Below are 20,571 nucleotides of genomic sequence, written 5' to 3' on the forward strand. Positions count from 1 at the left end.
TCTACTGTACAAACTACAGGTGAAGGTGATACCTCTGCCCCTACAACAACGACGTCTGTTACTACTGTACAAACTACAGGTGAAGGTGATACCTCTGCCCCTACAACAACGACATCTACTGTAAAAACTACAGGTGAAGGTGATACCTCTACCCCTACAACAACAACGTCTACTGTACAAACTACAGGTGAAGGTGATACCTCTGCCCCTACAACAACGACGTCTACTGTGAAAACTACAGGTGAAGGTGATACCTCTGCCCCTACAACAACAACGTCTACTGTACAAACTACAGGTGAAGGTGATACCTCTGCCCCTACAACAACGACGTCTACTGTGAAAACTACAGGTGAAGGTGATACCTCTGCCCCTACAACAATGACGTCTACTGTTAAAACTACAGGTGAAGGTGATACCTCTGCCCCTACAACAACGACGTCTACTGTGAAAACTACAGGTGAAGGTGATACCTCTGCCCCTACAACAATGACGTCTACTGTAAAAACTACAGGTGAAGGTGATACCTCTGCCCCTACAACAACGACGTCTACTGTGAAAACTACAGGTGAAGATGATACCTCTGCCCCTACAACAACGACGTCTACTGTAAAAACTACAGGTGAAGGTGATACCGCTTCGTCGATGAAAACTACGCCCGCAGTTGTAAAGACCACCAGACCTGTGCCAACGGAGATGAAACTCGGTAAGCACTGATTTTATACGTGTTATATAAGATAACTATAAATATTAAGCTAATAAAAACACAAAGTATTGTATGTTGTGAAATAAAAATCTGTAAAATAATCTGTAAAATCTGTTGTTTAAAAGTTTAAATGTACTGAAGTGTTAGAAATTTAACACTAAGATTTTTGTATCTTAAACGTGGTAAAGGTAATCGAAGGCTGGTCACTAGGTAGTAAAAATTGCCATATTTTGAGACGTATTTCAAGTCAATTTTTTTTCTACAACATCTGGCGCACAGCCAAAGTTTAGTTTCATTAAAGAAATATCGACGAGCGTCGTTATAATTCAATTTAAATAAGTATATTGTCAGGCGGCTATGCCTTACAATTGTGCAACAGTTGATAAACGCATTAAACTTTTCACGTTGATTGACCATTTAGTGCTTGTCAATTTTTGATAGGGAGGCAATTTCGAAATTTATTATAATCAGATGAGCAGCATTATCTAAATGTGCTGACTCAGATCTCACCAAAACGAGACTTACTTGCACAAAAGATGATAAGTTGAATCAATTTGAGAAACTTAAACTCACTGTGTACATCTATGAGAGCAATGATGACGTCACCAGTAAATATGCTCATTGGAAAATGACCAATGTCCACTTACTACCGTAGGCCCAAAATCACACCCTTCAGTGTTCTTTCCTGTACATTTTTATAACAGTAAAATACGTTTGGTTGCTACTTTTAAGATTGAGTTCTTTTCAATATTGCCGTCAATTTTGAGGGAAATACAAAAGCAACCAGAAGTCGACATACGTACTATATTTATGTTTTTTTTTTTTTTTTTTTTTTTTTTGTCCATTGTGACTTGTCGTACGCCATGATTCTAAATTACCATTATCCGCTGGTGTGACCTCTAAGTCACTTACAAAGCGAGCATAGGTTCCAAGTAACGCATATTCACCTCTTTTATTTTTGCTCTACATTTGTTCGCCCATGTATAAATAAATGGGGTGTCGTGTAGCATTTAAATGTATCATCTTAAAGGAAATTATTTAAATATACCCAATGCCACGCTGTTTTTATTTTTTGCGAAACACTATTATATTTGTCGCTTTTTATAAAAGCCCTATTAGTAATGTCTGTGCCTTAAATTAAAATTTCGGCTTACTGGCCATCCGGACCGCCAGTCTCCTAATATCTACTGGTCCAAATCAGGATTTGCTGGTCCAAATGCAAGTTTCAATAATACTGGACCATTCCATCAAAGGAATAATAACTCTTCGTATGAGGTCTATATTTCACAATAAATACATTGTTAATAACTCATATAAATATAATATTTTATGTTTTACAACAAAACAGGAGTTATAACTATTATTCTGATATCTGAGCTTGTCTTCACATCACGTAACCTCCATTGGTGGCTATAATCTGTTATAATCTCTTAAGAGATTTTAACAAAAAAAACAAACTTTTTAGAAAAAAAACAGGGACTAACTTTGAATGTAAAAATTGATTCATCAACCATTGGTAAGTATGGGAAAATTGTTGTTTACTCCAGGAAAATTCATTTTTTGGTCGAAACGAAGAGTTATTATCCCTTTAATATCTATAATCACAATACTTTGATTTTACCAAACCTTTTTAGAAACATCATGCAACAGCTACATTTGATAAAAAATGGAAGATCTTTTGAAAACATTCTGATGAAAATGTAATTTTCAAGTCGAATCACTAAATCTTCATATTCTAAAAAATCTACTAGTCGTTACAAATAATCACTTTCCGTGGGCGTACGACCAGTGGGTAACGTCGCAGACTGGTTTTAAAAGTAAACTGTTACTCGGTGCAAAATTGTTTTTTAAGTTTAATATATGAGCTGTTACAGATGTAAAGGACATTGAGGAGCTGGACAAGAAAGTGAAGCTGGAATTCCGATTGCCGGAGGGAGATTTCAGCAAAGATGAAAATGTATTCAATGAAAACAAAGACAATTTGAGAGCACAGGTACTTTTATATTTTATTATTCTATGAACACATTTGTTTCTTAATATAATAGCTGAAATGAAAAAAAAAGTCCCACAAAGTTGCATGGGAAGATTTATGGAAAATACCTGTATATTGTAAGTAGCAAATACAAGCACTTAAATTGTGTTGACTTACAAATAACAAAAAACGTACACTGAATCAACCAGTGGCTACGTCTGTAGTGTACTACAACTCTACGTGTTTCAGCTGTTTCACCAATTCAATTCGTCCGGCATAGAAGGCCTCAAAGATGTAGAAATCATCGGTTTTAGGTAAGATGGGGATACGTGATTCTACTTGAAAGTCAAAAAGGCAATCTGCTGCTGTGGATGGTTTAAAAAGTGATCAACAAAAGCGATGTATGATCAGTTTAAAGTGTTTTTTGTTTCTATTTTATTACGAAACAAACGCTATTTGACACTGGTGACAGGTAACATTCAAATAACATACATTTTCATATAACATACATTTTCAGATTCATTACAGAGTAAATATTGAAATTTGGTGTATATTTTTGTGTTGCCATTCATTCTAAAAACGAAATTTTGTTCACAAGTTTGTAGTTTCTTGTGTTCTGTCATCTGTTGTCAGTCATTAAGAGTCAGTTTAATTTGTTTCAGAAATGGAAGTATCATCATAGACTACAACTTAATATTTGCTGTTAAGAGTTTCTTGAAACAAAACGGAACGTCCAACAGCACCCTAGATAAAATCAAAGATGTCCTTATCAATGGCAATACAACATTGGAACTAAAAGTGAATGGGTCTGTCAGAACGTTTACCCCAGACAGAAATTATAGCGTCGCTGAACTTGAAAAGATAGGTAAGAAATACGAATGTACTATTTACGGGATTTCCCCTCCGAAATAAAGCTAAATCCAAATGATTTTCTCTTGTACTCACTAACCGTCCTTATAAAAAATACGAACAATATATTTACAACATTGGTCAAAAAGATTGTCCCACCCCCAATCCCACGTGCTTTTATTTACAAATGATAGCCTCGCAGGTGTAAATTGTCAAATACATTTTTTTCAGATGCCATATGTAACCTGGATAATGGTTTAAAAAAATACAAAATAGAGAATATCCACATTTTGACCCATTTATTCAAAATTGTAACATGTCCCCCTCCAATCCAATGTTTCACTGTGATTTTCAGCGAGTTAAAGAAATTCCCATGAAATTGAAAAGAGACCGCTAAATATGACCTAATTTACACACAAATAGCATTAAGATGTGGTCGTTAAAGGTCAGGTATCATATAATGTGTGTATCTACCGCCTACTGTATAAGCTTTCAACAAGGGTAACGATTCTGCTTTGAGAAATATTCACTTCTCTTCCTTACGAGCTTGGCGGAGTTGGTCCAGATTATTAGGGAATTGGTTCTCCTCTGTATTGCACATTACAATTCACGCACAGGTGCTCAGTAGGCTTAATGCCATGGTGTATATATTGTTGCCCCATCCTCAGAACATTGAGTTTCTGCAACAAAACAATCTCCACCGTATATTGTGATTTTTTAATAAAAAAACGAGAAGAGTAAACTACATAGTTCATAGAGTATCATAGATAAAACTGACACTATGGAAATACTAATTGTCAAATTATTATATTAACAGAGGCTAAGATACAAGATCCATGTATTCTTTACGATGACGTGGACATATGTGCCTTTAGAACACAATCACGGGACTACACATGTATTCAAGAGAACCAAGGAGTGCGCTGTAAGCCCAAATGTGAGGGATGGAGCTGCAGTGGACATGGGTCGTGTATAGTGAGTTATCCCAGCTATGAACCCGAATGCGAGTAAGAACAATTTTCATCTTCGCTCATTAACGCTCATCATAATAATATCGCTATATGAAATATATCGAATTAATTTTCCTTTATTTGCTGTTTTTCAGTTTTAATTATATTTCTACTCCGTTAATATACTAATGTACTACATTAATATGTCTACCCACTTTTCTTCAGTTGTGATACTGACCTCTCTTCTTTCCCTTGGAAATATTATTATGGTGTCAACTGCACAAAAATGCATATGTTAACTCGGACCAATCCACCAAAGACGACACCAGCCAGACCAACAGTTAATACCCTGCGTAAGTCACGGGTATATTACTCACATTTCGATCCGCTTTTACCCAGATTTATAACAAAATAAAATAAAAATAGAACGAGAAATAAAGTAAAATATAATAATGGCATACTAAAATGGAATCATTAAATTATCATAGTGAAAGTGAACTATCATAAATGGTTGCATCCTGTAAATGTTTTCAAGGGAAGGGTAGCTTTAAAACAAGTCCCTTCGAAATCCGGACTTTAGATAATTAACACCCCATTCTCATAGATTAGATCGACCTACATTGGATCGACCTAACTCCCTGGGGGTTCACGCTAAATAGCTGTCAGCCGGGCGGACACGAAAGTTAATTACCCCTTAAAGCTTGTAGTAGGCGGGGACGGACACTTAAGGGGGATTATCTGACAGTAATCTAGTGAGACTCCCCGCGGTGATAGATCGATCTAAAAGTTGTGAGAACAGAGCCTAAGCTTCTCAAAATATCGGTAAAATCGTAACGTTTATATAATAGAAAGTTATTATTGTTCATTTTTTTCAGAGGTGAATGTCACTTACGCCGAGAATCTGAACAAGACAATTGCGCTAGAACTGCGATTGCTGTCTGGCGAGATTTCTACTTTTGCAAAGCACGCATTAGAAGTGAAACAACAGGTAAAACAGGTTAAACTAAGAGGCTTAGATAAAAAAGCTATGTATTTGTTTTATTTACTGCTATTTAGCCGCAATAAACATATATCAACTTACAAAAACTACATGCAGGTAATCAATGAAATGATTGCAGAATAATACATATTGTAAAGTACAAAAGTTCAGTTCTTAATAACATATGTGCATCATCGCTATTTTAAACAACTGTTACGTAAAATATATTAATGCTCGAACCCTCCACCCCACCTCGCCGCTACATTGCATGGTTCAATCTACTATAAAGTACCCTGCAAAGTGCTTCTTGTGATAAACCAGTGCTGATTTTCTGTGCGCCATACCTTTGCTACTGTTAAGGACTGGGTGGTAGTATAGTAATGTGTGCCTCACGACCTAGACTGTACTACTGTAATGAGTGTTGTGTGTTTGTAACATTTATGATATGCATTGTTTATTGTAATTCTGTCTCATAATTTGGACTGTGCTATCGTAATGAGTATAGTTTGTTTGTAACGTTTGTGTATTTGTATGTTGTATTGTCTATTGCAATAAAAATAATATCTGTCCAAAAATTATCTTATATATATATATATATATATATATATATATATATATATATATATATATATATATATAGTGTTGTTTTTGGATTATTTAGACATTGACTTATTTTATATTTTATCACGTGTCCATCAATAAACTATCTGCAATTCGCAATTTTAGCTGTCAAGCGTATTTAACGAGACTGGTCGGCTAAGAGGAGTTTCAATTAAAGGTTTCAGGTATATATATACATATATGATACGTTATTTCTTGTGTACTAATTTGTTAAAGAAACAACAGCGTCCCGTTTACATATCACACCTTTTTTAACTTCCGACTTCTTAATTTCATTGTATTCTTATGCAAATGAATAATTATGTAAATATATTAACCAAATTAGCCATTAACCTGCGTAAACCTTAAACACCCCTACATGTATTGCTTGGCACTACAGTACATGCCTCAAATGCGCGAAAAGATCAACGATCAATTTTACCTTCATGTACTTACACGTCATGCTTTGGCTACCCTTGTCTCACTAGACTAACTCTCTAAGGTCTTGGTTGTGAATACATCTATTGTTCCTTTATATTTATATTATTTGTCTTTTGCCACAGGAAAGGAATCGTGATAGTGGGTTTTGATTTGGTATACGCATTGAAGAGTTTCCTACAGATAAATAAGAGCGCAAATGTTCCGGTTCCCAAAATTGTGGATGATTTGGAAACGATTCTTGACTCTGACATCAACATTGTTGTTGGGAGTAAAAATTACACGGTAGATCGCAATTACAGCAAGGATCAAATTAAACATCTAGGTTTGTACTTACACACGCTATGCATGCTTTCTAAAATATTATAAACCAATCTTAGAAACATGTATTTGGATTTGTGCACTGCAAAAGCATATAATGAGTGTAGTGATAAGGCTTATGTTATTCATAGTGGGTTACCAGAGTATCTTTGTAGTTTATGCAGAAAACTCAAAATAACACACACGATGTACATGGCAGATTTTGCTTGTCCTTTTCAGGAGATCAAATAAAAGGTATGTGCAAGTTACCGGGAAGCAGTTTTGACATTTGTGAAGCAACATCAGAGTGGCAAGATGAATGTGTTTTTCACAGTTCCACGAAGGCTATTAGTTGTGTGAACAAATGTCAGTCCGCTGGAATAGATTGCAGTGGTAAAGGAAAGTGCAGAGTCACACTCCCGAATTCTAACCCTAAATGCCAGTAAGTCTAAAAACAGAGCTGATGTCGTATTCATCATTTATGTAAACTAATCATTTTCAGCGTTTTTTTTTTTTTTTTTTTTTGTTCTGCGTTTTGTTGTTGTGATTGCCATCTGTAATATTAACGAATTCAAAATCAGCGATATTATTCATATACCGCCAAATTGAATGCATTCCAAAATGGCAATTTAAATTACCCCACATTGATAGTGATCATAGAGTATAAAAATATTTTTAAATTGACTTCCAATTAAATGTTTATCCACAGAAGTCTGTAAAGAATTCTGTCACAAACTGAAATTAGGTATTTCATTCACGTGTGAATTATTACTTTTCATCTAAAGAACTCAATACACTCAAAATGCTGCTATTATTATTATTATTATTATTATTTCATAACAACCAAGGTGCTTTTCTGAGGAGGAATTCTTCACTGTGATAACATATGTGGGAGAACACTGTTCAGAATCCAGCCAAACTCTAACTCAGGCTGGTATCATTATTATCACGGCCGGAGTGGGCGGTTTCTTCCTGCTGGTAGTCATAGCCCTGACCGTGGGGGTGGTCATCCTTAAGCGAAAGAACAAAGCTACGATAAGCAAGTAAGTCAGTTGGAACCGCATTTAAAAGTGTGAATGGGTATTTGATATCAGGCCCGTAGTCTATTACAAACGGTGGGTCTTTTACTGAAAACATGGACCTTTTACGCTGGTGCACCTAGAGCAAAATTTATTCAGAGAGTACGCTTTCCCCATCTTCTCTGGCTGCGGGCCTGTGACATTATATATGGATTAGTCCTAAAATGTCTACACCAACATGTAAATATCGTTATCGTCCCCTGTGCTCCCATAGATTTCTTTAATTGAAGTCACATTGACGGGCTATTAATAAGTATAATGTATAATCTTTGTTTAGTGCAACCCATTATTAACCATTTTTTTCATAAAGAAAACGTTTGAGTAACACGATTACAGTTTATAAATTACTCTAACATTCATGTATCGAAATGTGTAGGCAAATAATAAATCTGATGATTGCGGATGCAATCTTGTCATAATTAACCTATTTCCTCGTTAAAATCACTGTAAGATAACAATGTCATTGTCAGATACAAGTACCTAGAAGGTCAAGACAGAAACATGGATATTGAAGACCGATCAACAACATCGTCTGAGGACTCAGGCCAAGAGTCACGTGACATGAAACGCTATGTACACCACCATAACGTGCGTGTGTTTTTTTTTGTTTTATTAAAAGATTACGGGCTCCATTGCAATAGATGAACGTATGTGAACGTATTGTTTTATTTTAATAGATTGAATGTACTGTGCAGTAGATGGCCATTGGCTGTAGGAATATGCATCGCCTTTTACACGTTGCAGTCAAAGTGTTTAGCTATTTTGAACATAATTCAAGTGCCACGTTTCATTATTGACATTGCTTTATATGAGAACAAAACATATCATTAATTCGATATTGCACATTATTAAACTTGGGAACACTACCTTGTTCAGCTAGGATATGGTGAAAACAACAACCATCGAAGAGAACACTCCTTTACTTTCTATCAGTGAATTATTTTAAAATTAACTTTTGCCAAGTATGTGCCTCATTGGGGGTGATCGAGTGGCTCCGACATGAAGTCTTTTTGGACTGCTCACATATGGGTATTTTATGATCTAACCAGACTAGTATTACTCAGGTGAAACTAGAGTCGTGTTTTACAACAGTGATACTAATATTTCAGGGCTACGACCCTGATGGTGAGGACTACGTCGGCATAGACCCACATTACACAGGGTTCCAAGTGAGGCTTGATCATATCGACCCTACCATAGATGTAAGTTGATTAAAAATATTTTGTTTTTATTTTATTACAAGCAAAACACTCGTTTGGCGTGGTAATGTAGTGTATAAGCTGTATTTGTTTATAATCAATACCGCCTGACCTACATTTGGTATATCTTGATTCTTAATGTCACATAATGCGTCTGGTATTCAAATCACCTTTCATAATGCTTCACCACATGGTATCCAAGTATAAATGAAGACATTTGGGATACTTATTGTGTTGTTTTGTTTTCAGTATTCAATTAGGAGACCGACGGTGTACACCCGTCCCTACGGTCCTCACCACAATTAAAGCAACCCGAGATATAAGTGAATATAATGTGCTGTCACCTATCGAGCATTTCACGCCACCTATTGATCACTTTACATGATGGTATTGACACTACGGATTACGGTAGTCCCTTCGTGCAATACTGCGTATAGTAACATTTGAATGTGGCAGTACACAAACACAATTCAGCGATCCCTTCAATAATATATCTATGACATAGATTGTGTTTTATAAAACAGAAACTCTTGAAATCAATATTCAATATAATGATGAGAATGAATAGATATCTGACATTGAAGAAATCACTGTAGATACAAATGTAAAAATGTGTCGAACAAATATTGTTTACTGTAGAAAAATCACTTTTATAGCACTTTTTGCCCTGGAATGATTTGTTTTCCCTTTGATATCCCAGTATCTGTATCTGTGTGGTGCATTTAATCTTTCTTTGTACCCTTGTTTGTATGTTTTCATGAGCCGCCTTTAAACAAAATTGTATGTACAAATATTAAAAACCAGAATTAATAGCATTGTAAATGGTTATAAGAAATAAAACACATGGCACATGTGGAGGCAGGGAGGCCATCAGGAAATTAATCTTAAGTGAGTCGGCCATATTTGATCAGTGGATCTGTAATGTTCTGCCTCTAGTCGACAGGAAGCACCCAACATAAGTCATGCATGGGGTTTGTTGACTACTGTGGTGTAGGCTAACTGACAGTGATCAGGGCAACGGGAACAGTTATACAGACCCTTGCATCCAAGCACTGGAAATGAAACTGATCACCTATTTAAGTTTTAGCATGGTAATGCTACTCCACGTACAGACAATGCAACAGCAGGCTGGTTATGTGCGAACCAGATCCTAGACCCACCACTCCCAATGGCCAGCTTAATCCCCTAGATAAAAAGGATGTGTAGGATATCCTCAGAAATGGATAACTGATGGATAATTCTCCAAACAAATATGATCTCAAATTATCTATGTACAGTATGTGGTACAAACGTTACAGAACTTTTCGACTCCACACAAAGTACGTCTTCCAATCCAGACGATACTTTACAAAATACTAAAGTATGTTTTTTTTTAATTTTTTTTTTAAATATGATTCGGTAACTCATGGTGGTACAATTAGTAAACTTTTGTGAAATAAAATCCCTCTAGAAGTTGAATATAGAATGACTTTCTGTATCATATACGCATTGCGTTAGGGGTGACACTTCTTTGGCAGAGGAGTATATAAAACATACAACACGGATTATCTCTGCAAGGTCTGGAACGCCGTGAAATTATGACTGATACATGTATAATAATCGAGCTATATATATATATATATATATATATATATATATATATATATATATATATATATATATATATATATGACAATTTAACTCAGTTTATTAAAGGTAACAGAAAATGCTGCCTGCAGGTCCTGCTCTGATTATGCTTCAATAAAACCATTAATAATTGAGAAAATTGGAAAAAAAAGAAAACAATAAAACGTTACTCAACTTCAGCATCATTGTACTTTTTTTTTATCTAAGATCATATATGCTTTCATTGGATACGTGGTTCAATTCCCGTTTTTTTTTTTTTTTTTCATATACTATAGATCTGCTACTACTACTGCTACTGATGCTGCTCCTGCTGCTGCTATAGAACGGTTTGAAAACGTAATCCGCGTACATTGTGTCTTAATCCTTTTTGGCCTGAAAATATTTCAATATTTTAAACTACCATGTTTATGCGTCTATTGATTGAAAGTTTACACATCGTTATTTGCTAGTTTATATCATTTAAGCACTAAGGCGTGTTTGCTTGATAAGGCATCAACGTCACCTTAATCAACGGTATAAAAAGAAGTCCGCTTGTGATTGATACCAATAAGTCAAAGTCCACTAAAACAAAACAGACATTCAAGTCCAGCAAAAAGTAAGTGTGGCTCTTCTTTTTAATGATTTTGATTGTAAAAAGTGTGCATTGTTTAACACTGCAAATAGGATACGAACAATCAGCTGCAAAACTCATTTTACTGTTTTGGAAGAGCACAGAGAACACCCACTCTGCATTCGGCGCGTTGTGGCTTTGATGCATTTTTGAGCTTGAGTTTGATAATGTAGTGATGTGTGTTGAATGAATTGTATTTTCCGTTGTATGTATATATGTGTGTGTAGTTTGTGTTAGGCTGTATTTGAAACCGATAAAGCAGTATATAAACGCAAGAAAAAATAAGATGTTCTTTGTGGAAAGATTCAAAATATGCATTTAAACAAAAGTAAAACGACTACATTATTTTATATTGTAATCCGTGAAATAATGTGCAAACTTAAAAAATGTATGTTCACAATGTGTGCAAGAAAAAAATATGATTTATTTAATACACAGTTGTATGCTAGTTTATCTTATTTTATCACTAGGGCGTATTTGCTTGATAAGACAGTAACGTCACCTTAAACAACGATATAAAAAGAAGTCACCATCTGATTGATACCAATCAGGTAAAGTCCACTAAACAGGCATTCCAGCGCAGCAAAACGTAAGTGTGGATATCCACTTTATGATCTCGTAGCTCAAGAAACATATATATGGATGTCGTTGATGTTCATTTTTCAAATATAAAAATAGAATTTATATATTATTGCAATCTAATGCAAAAACACAATCCTTCATCTTCATGATTCGAAAATACATTTTTTTTTTACAAATACTAGAATTCTTGGTGTAGGCCATCGTTATAGTGAATTTCAAAGGTTACTTATATGTAGTGGGAGTTAAACCTCTCCAAACTGAGTTGCCTTCAAAAACAAATATTGCTCGTAGCTCAAGACACTTATATATGGATTTCGTTGATGTTCATTTCCAACTATAAAAAATAGGATTTATATATTATTGTTTAATTACTTAATTCTTAATGACCAGACAGTCTCTTAGGCAGCGACATGTTCATATGTATTTCAGAAAGCAATATTAGCACCCGGTACTTTTATTTGAGCTTTAGCGTTTTAGAAATATGCATTTTGAAAGATAAGTTTCCAGGATTTGGGACAGTAGGGACAGGCGCTTTGTGGAATACTGCCCTACTTTCATGAAGAACTTGGCGAAGTTGGTCCATGTTATTATGTTTTTAATATTCCTTTGCAATGCGTACTCAAAAACCATCTCAAATGTGTTCAATGAGGTTAGTGTCATGGCTCAAATGTGTCCAATGGCCATAATATTTTAACAGAAGTGCAGTAACCTTTTCGATCAAGATAGCATGTTGACGGCAGTGCTAGGGCTTTGTACAGCGTGCCGAGCTACTTGGCAAGTGGCGCAATCTGCTATCAACACACCTCCGGTACATGTATAGATACATGTATATAACTTCGGGGAATGATATTTATTTTTTCATTATGTTTTTTTCTTGTACGCGTCAAGAGGGCTTAAGTTTGTGAAATCCTCATGTTTACAGGATATTACACTAAGGTGCGAGTAAACAATGCTTTATTAGGAATGCTGCAACGTAATGTGGACAATGTGATATGTGCTCCCAAAAACCATGTACGCCCCTTGTTATACATAAACGCATAGACTGCATGTTTTAGTTTTGGAGGACTTTTAAGACTGGGTCCTCATATCTAGATTGATCTGACATAATCGATCCATTTTCGAGGGATTTCTCGCTAAATTTCTTTCAGTTTAAACGGCTTAAGTCGATTGCAATTTAGCGAGAATCCCCTTTATGTACTAACCTTTTCGATCAAGAGTGTATGCTGAGGACAGTGTAAGGGCTTTTTTACAGCGCGCCGAGTCATTTATGTGTTTGGCAAATTAGAGGTCAAGTAGCTTAAGGACACACGTAGTATTCGTGACAAAGACACTAGACTGATAACGCCGCATGCCTGATCTAAGCGCAAACAGAAATAACGTGTAACTTAAGATTACCTGTAATTAATAACCTCAGCAAGGACTTCACCTTGATAGGTTGACATTCTTTAAAAAGACAAATGACCGTGTTTTGAAACATTTTACCTACACAGAAAGATAATGACGGCTGCATGTAATACGCCCGCACAAAAATGCAGTAGTATCGAAGTAGCAAAGAAGCATTAACGCAGTAGTGGTGTGGAGCATATTTGCAGTAGAAATGCAGTATAGCCTACTGCAATTCTACTTCAAAAATTACATAGGGTTGTACAGAGGAGGAGCATTAATGCAGTAGATTAGCAGCATGATAGAAGCATGTTTCAAATATGCTAATAAGCTCCCACTTCGAAGCAGATTTGAAGCATGTTTGCAGTATGATTGCAGTAGTCTACTGCGCTGGAGTATCTACTTCGTTTTCGTGCGGGCGGTTAAAACGGAAACAATATCCTGCAGTGTGATTTTGACCAGACTTCGAGCTTTTGGAAATATTTCCATTAAGAAGAAAGAATAACCTACCCGATAACAAGAGACGCAATATGTTATCAACCCAGCTACATGTATAGTTAGACACTTCAGGGAATGGCATTTATTTCTCATTATGTCTTTTTTTGTGTATGTGTCATGAGAGCGTAAGTTTATCAAACCTTCATCTTCGCAAGGAATTACATCAACTTACGAGTAAATATTGGGGTCAAAGTTTATTTAAAAATTCCGCAAATTGAATGTGGACACGGTGACATCTAAAATACGTACCTTCAAAACACTTAACGTTTCTTGTTTAACATGAAAGTATAAACCACTTGTTTTAGTTTTGGGGAGCTTTAGATTTGTTGTGGCACCAGGAAACTTGAACTGTTGGCTTCGTGATGCACAGGGCGTTATTTGTTTTTGCTCTTAGTTCGAGCATCAAGGAGATACAGGTATTCTGTTTGACATACCGAGAGATAGTAGTTGTATTTTACAAGATAAAAAACACAAAATAAAAATGAAATAAAATAAAATAAAATAAAATAAATGAATAAAATAATGAATAAATAAATACAGCGTGTATGTACGCACATTTAGACAAGCAAGACTATCAATTGTCAATGCAGGCCTCGGTCTAGCAGTGCAATGTAACAACAAAGGACTCTAAAAGTTACTGTACAAATTTTGCTCTATTCAAATACTTCAATCATTAGCTAAGTAAAAAAAAAGATATGTTTTCCAATCTGATATCGCGTTTACCACGTTTAGTTGTTACCATGGGCCTAAAGTGTTTTATCTTAACAACACTGATGTAGTGTGCACGCCATATGTATGCCTGTCATCTCATCACTTCGTATTTCTGATACGACTGATGAGTGCACTAAATTTGAAACGGCCTGAAAACACAATCCAATCGCTTACTGTTTCAATATTTTTTGGCTTCAAACATGTCAATGCGTTTTCAATGTCATTATACTTAATCTTTTCTGGAACAGTATTTTGTTGTTAGTGTCCCAGCTTTTATTCTGCGATTGACTAGCTGCTCGTACCTGAATTTCCTTTAATTAGACATTAGATAAACTGATTGACATTGTTTTTATATGAATTTTGGTGGTAAGATAAGATGCTTGGTGTTCACAATCAAATTAATATATAACCAGGTTGGCATGGAATGTTGATTGCTTCCTTTAATCTTCTACTAACATTACTATTCTGATTAAATTCCTTTGCAAACATTGATAAGGCCACACTTTTTTATTTTTATGGATGACATCCTCTGGGTACCCCAAAATCGGTGCGAGAGGGCGAAAAAAAAAAAAAAAAACAGTCCAAAAAAAAAAAAAACTGCTTAAGTAAAGGAATGCTGTCAGTACACAGCTGGAAACACAAATTTAACCACAGAAACACGTATCAAACTAACAATATGTCTTTATCCATGCTCTCAAAATATTAAAGCATTGTGAATACTTCGTAGAAATGTAAAAAAAGTCATGAATTGATATACTTCATATTACCAAATCTATTTAAGGTTATTTCATGCATTCATTTGGTATAGCAATCAATAAAACAAATATCAATCAAACAGTGCGTCTTTATTTGTAATCTCAGAATATTAAAACATTTTGAACACTTCACAGCAATGTTTAAAAAATGATGCAAAGATGTGCTTAATACTACCAAATCTATTAAAGGTCATTTCAGACGATGCCATTTTGTCAACTTCAACTCACACGAAGCAGCTAAACTGTCAGGTGGCCTGTCCGACCTTCAGCCCACCAAATACCTCGACGCCCTTGTCGACCCTTTTTTCGCTACAGAAAACCTGGTATTAATGTGCTGCTTTATACAGAATGTCACAGAAATGTTTCGGCCGCCGCCAGCCTTTCGCACAATTGTAAAAAGGTGATATCTCCATGCCTAATATCAATGGCATACCAATCCAAAACGATGGCGCCCATTCTCTTGATGACTTTTATTGTTGTGTAATTTGAAAGTAATCCTAGAGATGAATTTGACAGCAAAGTGGCCGCATTTCCACGTGGCGAAAATACGCATGCGCAGAAAGCTCATTTCCTTGCAAATTCAATAACAACGTTTGCGACAACCGACTTCGTTGGGGGCTGGGGGGGGCTTTTTTTTTTTTTTTTTTTTGGAGAACGGGCGAAAATCCGTGCGCGCGCAGGATGTCATCCATAAAATTAAAAAAGTGTGGCCTAACCTATCAATACTGGGAGGAGAACACGGAAACATTTTAAAGGGTTTTGTTACATGTATCTTGTCTTTTAGATAAATTTAGATGAAAATGTGTTACGTACATACTTAAATATTGACAACTGTGAATATGCGATAGATAGCGTGTAGCAAATTAAAGTCTAACTTTTGAGCTACATAAATGTGTGTGGGGGATAGAATGGGGGTAGAGTGGGGGTGCGGTGGGGGTAGAGTGGGGGTGCGGTGGGGGTAGAGTGGGGGTAGAGTGGGGGTGTTTTAGGGGGGGGTAGAGTGGGGGTGTTTAGGGGGTAGAGTGGGGGTGTGGTGGGGGTAGAGTGGGGTTATTTTGGGGGTTGAGTGGGGGTGTTTTAGGGGGGGGTAGAGTGGGGGTGTGGTGGGGGTAGGGGTACAATGGATCTTTGTGCATTGTACGTCTATGTGTCTCAGAGGTAAGGGGGGATCTGCACGCGCGCGCGCGCGCGCGTGTGTGTGTGAATGTGCGTGAGTGTCAGACACATTAAGTCAAGACCAAGTCTGAGTTGCATAAAACATATAGTGATCAATAAATATCATCTGCAGCGCACATACAGGTAATGATTTATTCCCGGTTTGTCCTTTTTCACGGATTAGAATCGAGACGTGGATGTGAACACCAATCTTTCTCTGTGTTCATACATATATCCCTCGTTTTAAAACTGCTCATGCTTCAAAGCGGACGCATTGGGTCATAATGCCCTTGTGACACCTGTGTTGGGCTACTGCAGATCTCTTTCTTATGGGTGTCTGCAGTGCATTTCAAAAGATCTGTAACAATACCCTTAACTGTACTATTGGGAAAATTCAATTCACACCGATTCTGAAACAACACAGATTACAATAATAAAGTAACGGGTTATCTGTAAACTTCTAGAGTGTGCATGCCCATGTCATCTATTACAAATTCATGTTACTTGGAAAACCTGCAATGTGACCTTTCGTTTAATGTGTCAGCACCTATCCAGATGTACATGTTTTTTACAATTTTGCCATTAATTAATAGCTTCCCGTTGGACTGAAAACAGGTACCTCTTTTTGGAAATCAAACAACTGGAACTTTCTAGCTTTTGCGTGTTACAGATTTCAGAGGTAATGAAGTATCATTTTGACAACGCAAGTGCTAACAGTTCTCCTCCGATAAGTGATTTATTGGAAAAACGCAATTATGCCATTTTTGAGTGCTGATACTAACCCCTTTGAGCACATGTGAGATCATTTGGAGTGTGACGTGCAGAGAAGAATCAACTCCTCAATAATCTGCAGCGCGCCACTTAAACACACACGCACATACACGCACACACATGCACACGCGTACGTAGGCAAACCAAATGAAGAGCAATCTTGTGTTTGTTTTTGTGGTGTCTTTTTGATTTTATGGAGACTTAAATTTAATTTTGTGAAACATCAGAATTATGCATCATGTTAAAAGCTGGATACCTCTGCCGGGGTATTAAAATTTCAGGCCTACCCAACTACCAGACTCGGCACCTAAGGATCCTGAATTAACCGGTATATCGGACCACACTACCCGTTTTCAAGGTGTGTGTCAGATCGCATTTCGGAGTATCAGCCAGAACACCGACAGGATGAGCCCTGGCATGCTCGGCTGTCACCTTGATTGGATAGTAAACGATTGTCGTAAAATCGCTATATGATTTTAAAACCGGGTGCATAAATTTGAAAGCCACCTAGATGCACCTTAGACTGCCACATTAATCTAATACAATGCAAAAAAGCCCTATCAAATTGGTTAAAACATTCAAACCGAATGTCGTAAAGTCCCCATATATTCCCATAGAGACAATAAAATAGAGTACTCCAAAGTAAGAGTACAGTTTAAGGTTGTTCAGCCGAGCGTGGATGAGCCCGCAGTCGTGCTACAAAATTTGTTGTGGTGTATGATACTCCGTAATGCGATCTGACACACACCCTGAAAACGGGTAGCGTGGTCCGATATACCGGTTAATTCAGGATCCTTAGGTGCCGAGTCTGGTAGTTGGGTAGGCCTGAATTTTTTGTACCGTAGGTCACGTTAGTTATGGTGTCTCGGAAAAAGGGTACTATTTATAACTGTTTACAGTTTTGATGTATATCTTGTTATAAAATGGGAGTGTAGTAACATTTTCGTTCAAGAGTGTATGTTAAGGGCAATGCTAAGACTTTGTACAGCGTGCCGACCCATTTATGTTTTAGGCAATCAGAGGTCATGACCTTACCTGAGGATACACGTAGTACTATAGTGACAAAGAGACTAGATTGATACATGCCTGATCCAAGCGCAAACAGAAATCATGTGTACCTTAAGATAACTCATTGTGATTTATAACCCCAGCCAGGACACACCTTTATAGGTTGTCATTCTTTAGAAAGATAAATCATTGTGTTTTGAAACATTTTATCTATACACAAAGATAATGATGGCTGCGTGTAATACAATTAAAACGGAAACAGTATCCTACACAGTGTGGTTTGACAGTCATCGAGCTTTGAGGTAATATTTTCATTAAGCAAAGATAATAACCTACCCGATAACAAGAGACGCAATCGGCTATCAACCCAGCCACATGTATAGTTAGACACTTCGGTGAAGGACGTTTATTTCTCATTATGTCTTCTTTCGTGTACGTGTCATGAGAGCTTAAGCTTATCAAACCCTCATGTTTACAGGGTATTACATCAAGGTACGAGTAAACATTAAAGTCATAGCTTAAATAGGAATGCCGCAACGTAATGTGGACACAGTGATATGAAACACACGTACTCCCAAAACAATCTACGCTCCTTGTTAAACATAAACATAGGTCGTTTGCATTAGTTTTGAGGACCTCTTAGTACACGAAAAGTCATTATGAGAATTAAACGTCATTCCCCGAAGTGTCTAAATATGCATGTAACTGATGGAGCATTAAAAAATGTATATATCATAGCTGTGAAACAAAACAATTTGCACCATATGCACACCTTAGGCATCATTCTGGGTTATGTCACAAACCGACCACTCTCTCACACCATGCATGTTTTCAGGGAAATCGACCATTACACTATTTTACCCTTGCACAGCAGTTATTGGACTGGTTAACTAATTAAAACACCTAAAAATGGAGTCTTTGATTGGTTTAATATCACTGACAAAATGTTAAAAAAAAACTATTTTGCCAGGTATTTTTCCAGACACTTATAACAAACACAAAACTATTAAGAAATGGTTTTAAATATTCCGCTTTCTATCAAGTTCCATTTTAGCACTTATATTTGGATGCAACACACTTTTTACAGTGTCACGATTGATGTTGCGCTGCAAGGACCGTTGCAAAGGCACACATTTGATGATTTTTGCGACATAAATGCGACAGTCATAATATTTATCTGCTGAATTGAAACAAGAACCGGTTTATGTATTCAATGCGTGTTTAAAATCCTGGGCCTGGATGCAACAACGGGTCGCAGCTCATTTGACCAGAGTTACTTCAGCACAAAATGATGCGCCGGAGAAAAGCCAGTTGCACCAAACTGGAGTACTGTTTACACCATTCTTAACCTAGTCGTAAATGTACACCTGCCATGTTTGTGGTGTATGGCGGTCGTAGTTCGTTTTCCACCATGGCTAGTCTGACAAAGATGACAATTATAGCAGTTAATGTAGAAATGTTTGATGTTATTTGTTTGTCTCTTCCACAAAGCTTCTGTCTGTATAACTGAGCAGTGGCTTGGTTCTATAACAGTAATATATATATATATATATATATATATATATATATATATATATATTAATACTCGGGCGTAGATAACATGATCAAGGTGCAACAGGTGAAAGCACGGAGAGTGAACCTGGCGCACTGACGCCGGGCGTTGCGGTTTACTACAGCTGTATCCGAGCAAATGTACGCCCCGTTGGTTCAACCGGGCCCTGATGTTTTATCATTTATAAGATATAATAAGTAAACGTCTATTGACTAATTAAAATATAATTCACTATAAGTAGGTAGCAAGTGTATTCCATATTCTGTTGAAATTTTTCTATTTTCAGATGTATCTTGTGAGAAAAGTCGTACAATTTGCAACTGTACTTATGATCTATAACCGTCAAAGTGTGGCTGCAGGGACCTCGAGTACTTCTCTTACAATACCATCGACGTCCACCGTGAAAAATCCAGGTTCCACTGATGCTTCTATTACAGCAAGTAAAAGTGTTACTTCCGCCGCTGCTTCAACACCACAAACGGCATCGTCTAGAGGGACTAGTGAAAGTGTTACTTCAACCAGTACTATAATACCGTCAACAACAAAACCTACCGTGATGACTGAAAGTGTGACTTCCACTGCTTCTTCAACATCATCAACAGTTAAGTCTAGTGGGACAAGTACAACTGTGACCCCAACCACTACTTTAACACCATCAACAGCAAATTTCACTGGGACAAGTAAAAGCGTAACCTCCGTTGCAATTTCCTTACCACCAACAGCAAAGTCTAGTGGTACAAGTGAGAGCGTGTCCCCAACCACTACTTTAATACCATCAACAACAAAACCTAGCTTGACGAGTGACGTGGTGACTTCCTCCTCTTCTGCAACACCACCAACAGTATATTTTA

At 36.7% G+C, this 20,571-nt stretch overlaps 1 protein-coding gene and 1 long non-coding RNA gene across 2 annotated transcripts; both read left to right on the forward strand.

The window, feature by feature from the left end:
* The first annotated feature begins 578 nt into the window (after window positions 1-578).
* Window positions 579-9,553, forward strand: LOC106157143 (uncharacterized). Its single transcript, XM_087013843.1, has 14 exons — window positions 579-703; window positions 2,578-2,696; window positions 2,925-2,989; window positions 3,338-3,540; window positions 4,342-4,531; window positions 4,700-4,827; window positions 5,350-5,462; window positions 6,180-6,238; window positions 6,617-6,816; window positions 7,032-7,233; window positions 7,640-7,834; window positions 8,341-8,458; window positions 8,980-9,072; window positions 9,319-9,553. Exons 1-14 carry the CDS (start codon window positions 643-645, stop codon window positions 9,373-9,375), a joined length of 1,803 nt encoding a protein of 600 aa, XP_086869969.1. The 5' UTR covers window positions 579-642; the 3' UTR covers window positions 9,376-9,553.
* Window positions 9,554-11,202: 1,649 nt separating this feature from the next.
* LOC147761464 (uncharacterized) lies at window positions 11,203-11,894 on the forward strand. The gene is made up of 2 exons (XR_015334473.1): window positions 11,203-11,290; window positions 11,776-11,894. It is a non-coding gene; the product is annotated as an uncharacterized LOC147761464 (long non-coding RNA).
* The last annotated feature ends 8,677 nt before the right edge of the window (window positions 11,895-20,571 follow it).

Source organism: Lingula anatina, chromosome 5 (assembly GCF_051362555.1).
Source record: "Lingula anatina isolate TDL-2025a chromosome 5, LinAna3.0, whole genome shotgun sequence".
NCBI classification, from domain to species: Eukaryota; Metazoa; Brachiopoda; class Lingulata; order Lingulida; family Lingulidae; genus Lingula; species Lingula anatina.

Bases quoted from the DNA above. Each gene is read 5' to 3' on its own strand.
- LOC106157143 (XM_087013843.1), top strand. From the start codon at position 643: ATGAAAACTACGCCCGCAGTTGTAAAGACCACCAGACCTGTGCCAACG. The intron at 6,239-6,616 runs GTATATATATAC...CTTTTGCCACAG, and splicing joins GTTTCAATTAAAGGTTTCAG to GAAAGGAATCGTGATAGTGG. The intron at 9,073-9,318 runs GTAAGTTGATTA...TTTTGTTTTCAG, and splicing joins ATATCGACCCTACCATAGAT to TATTCAATTAGGAGACCGAC.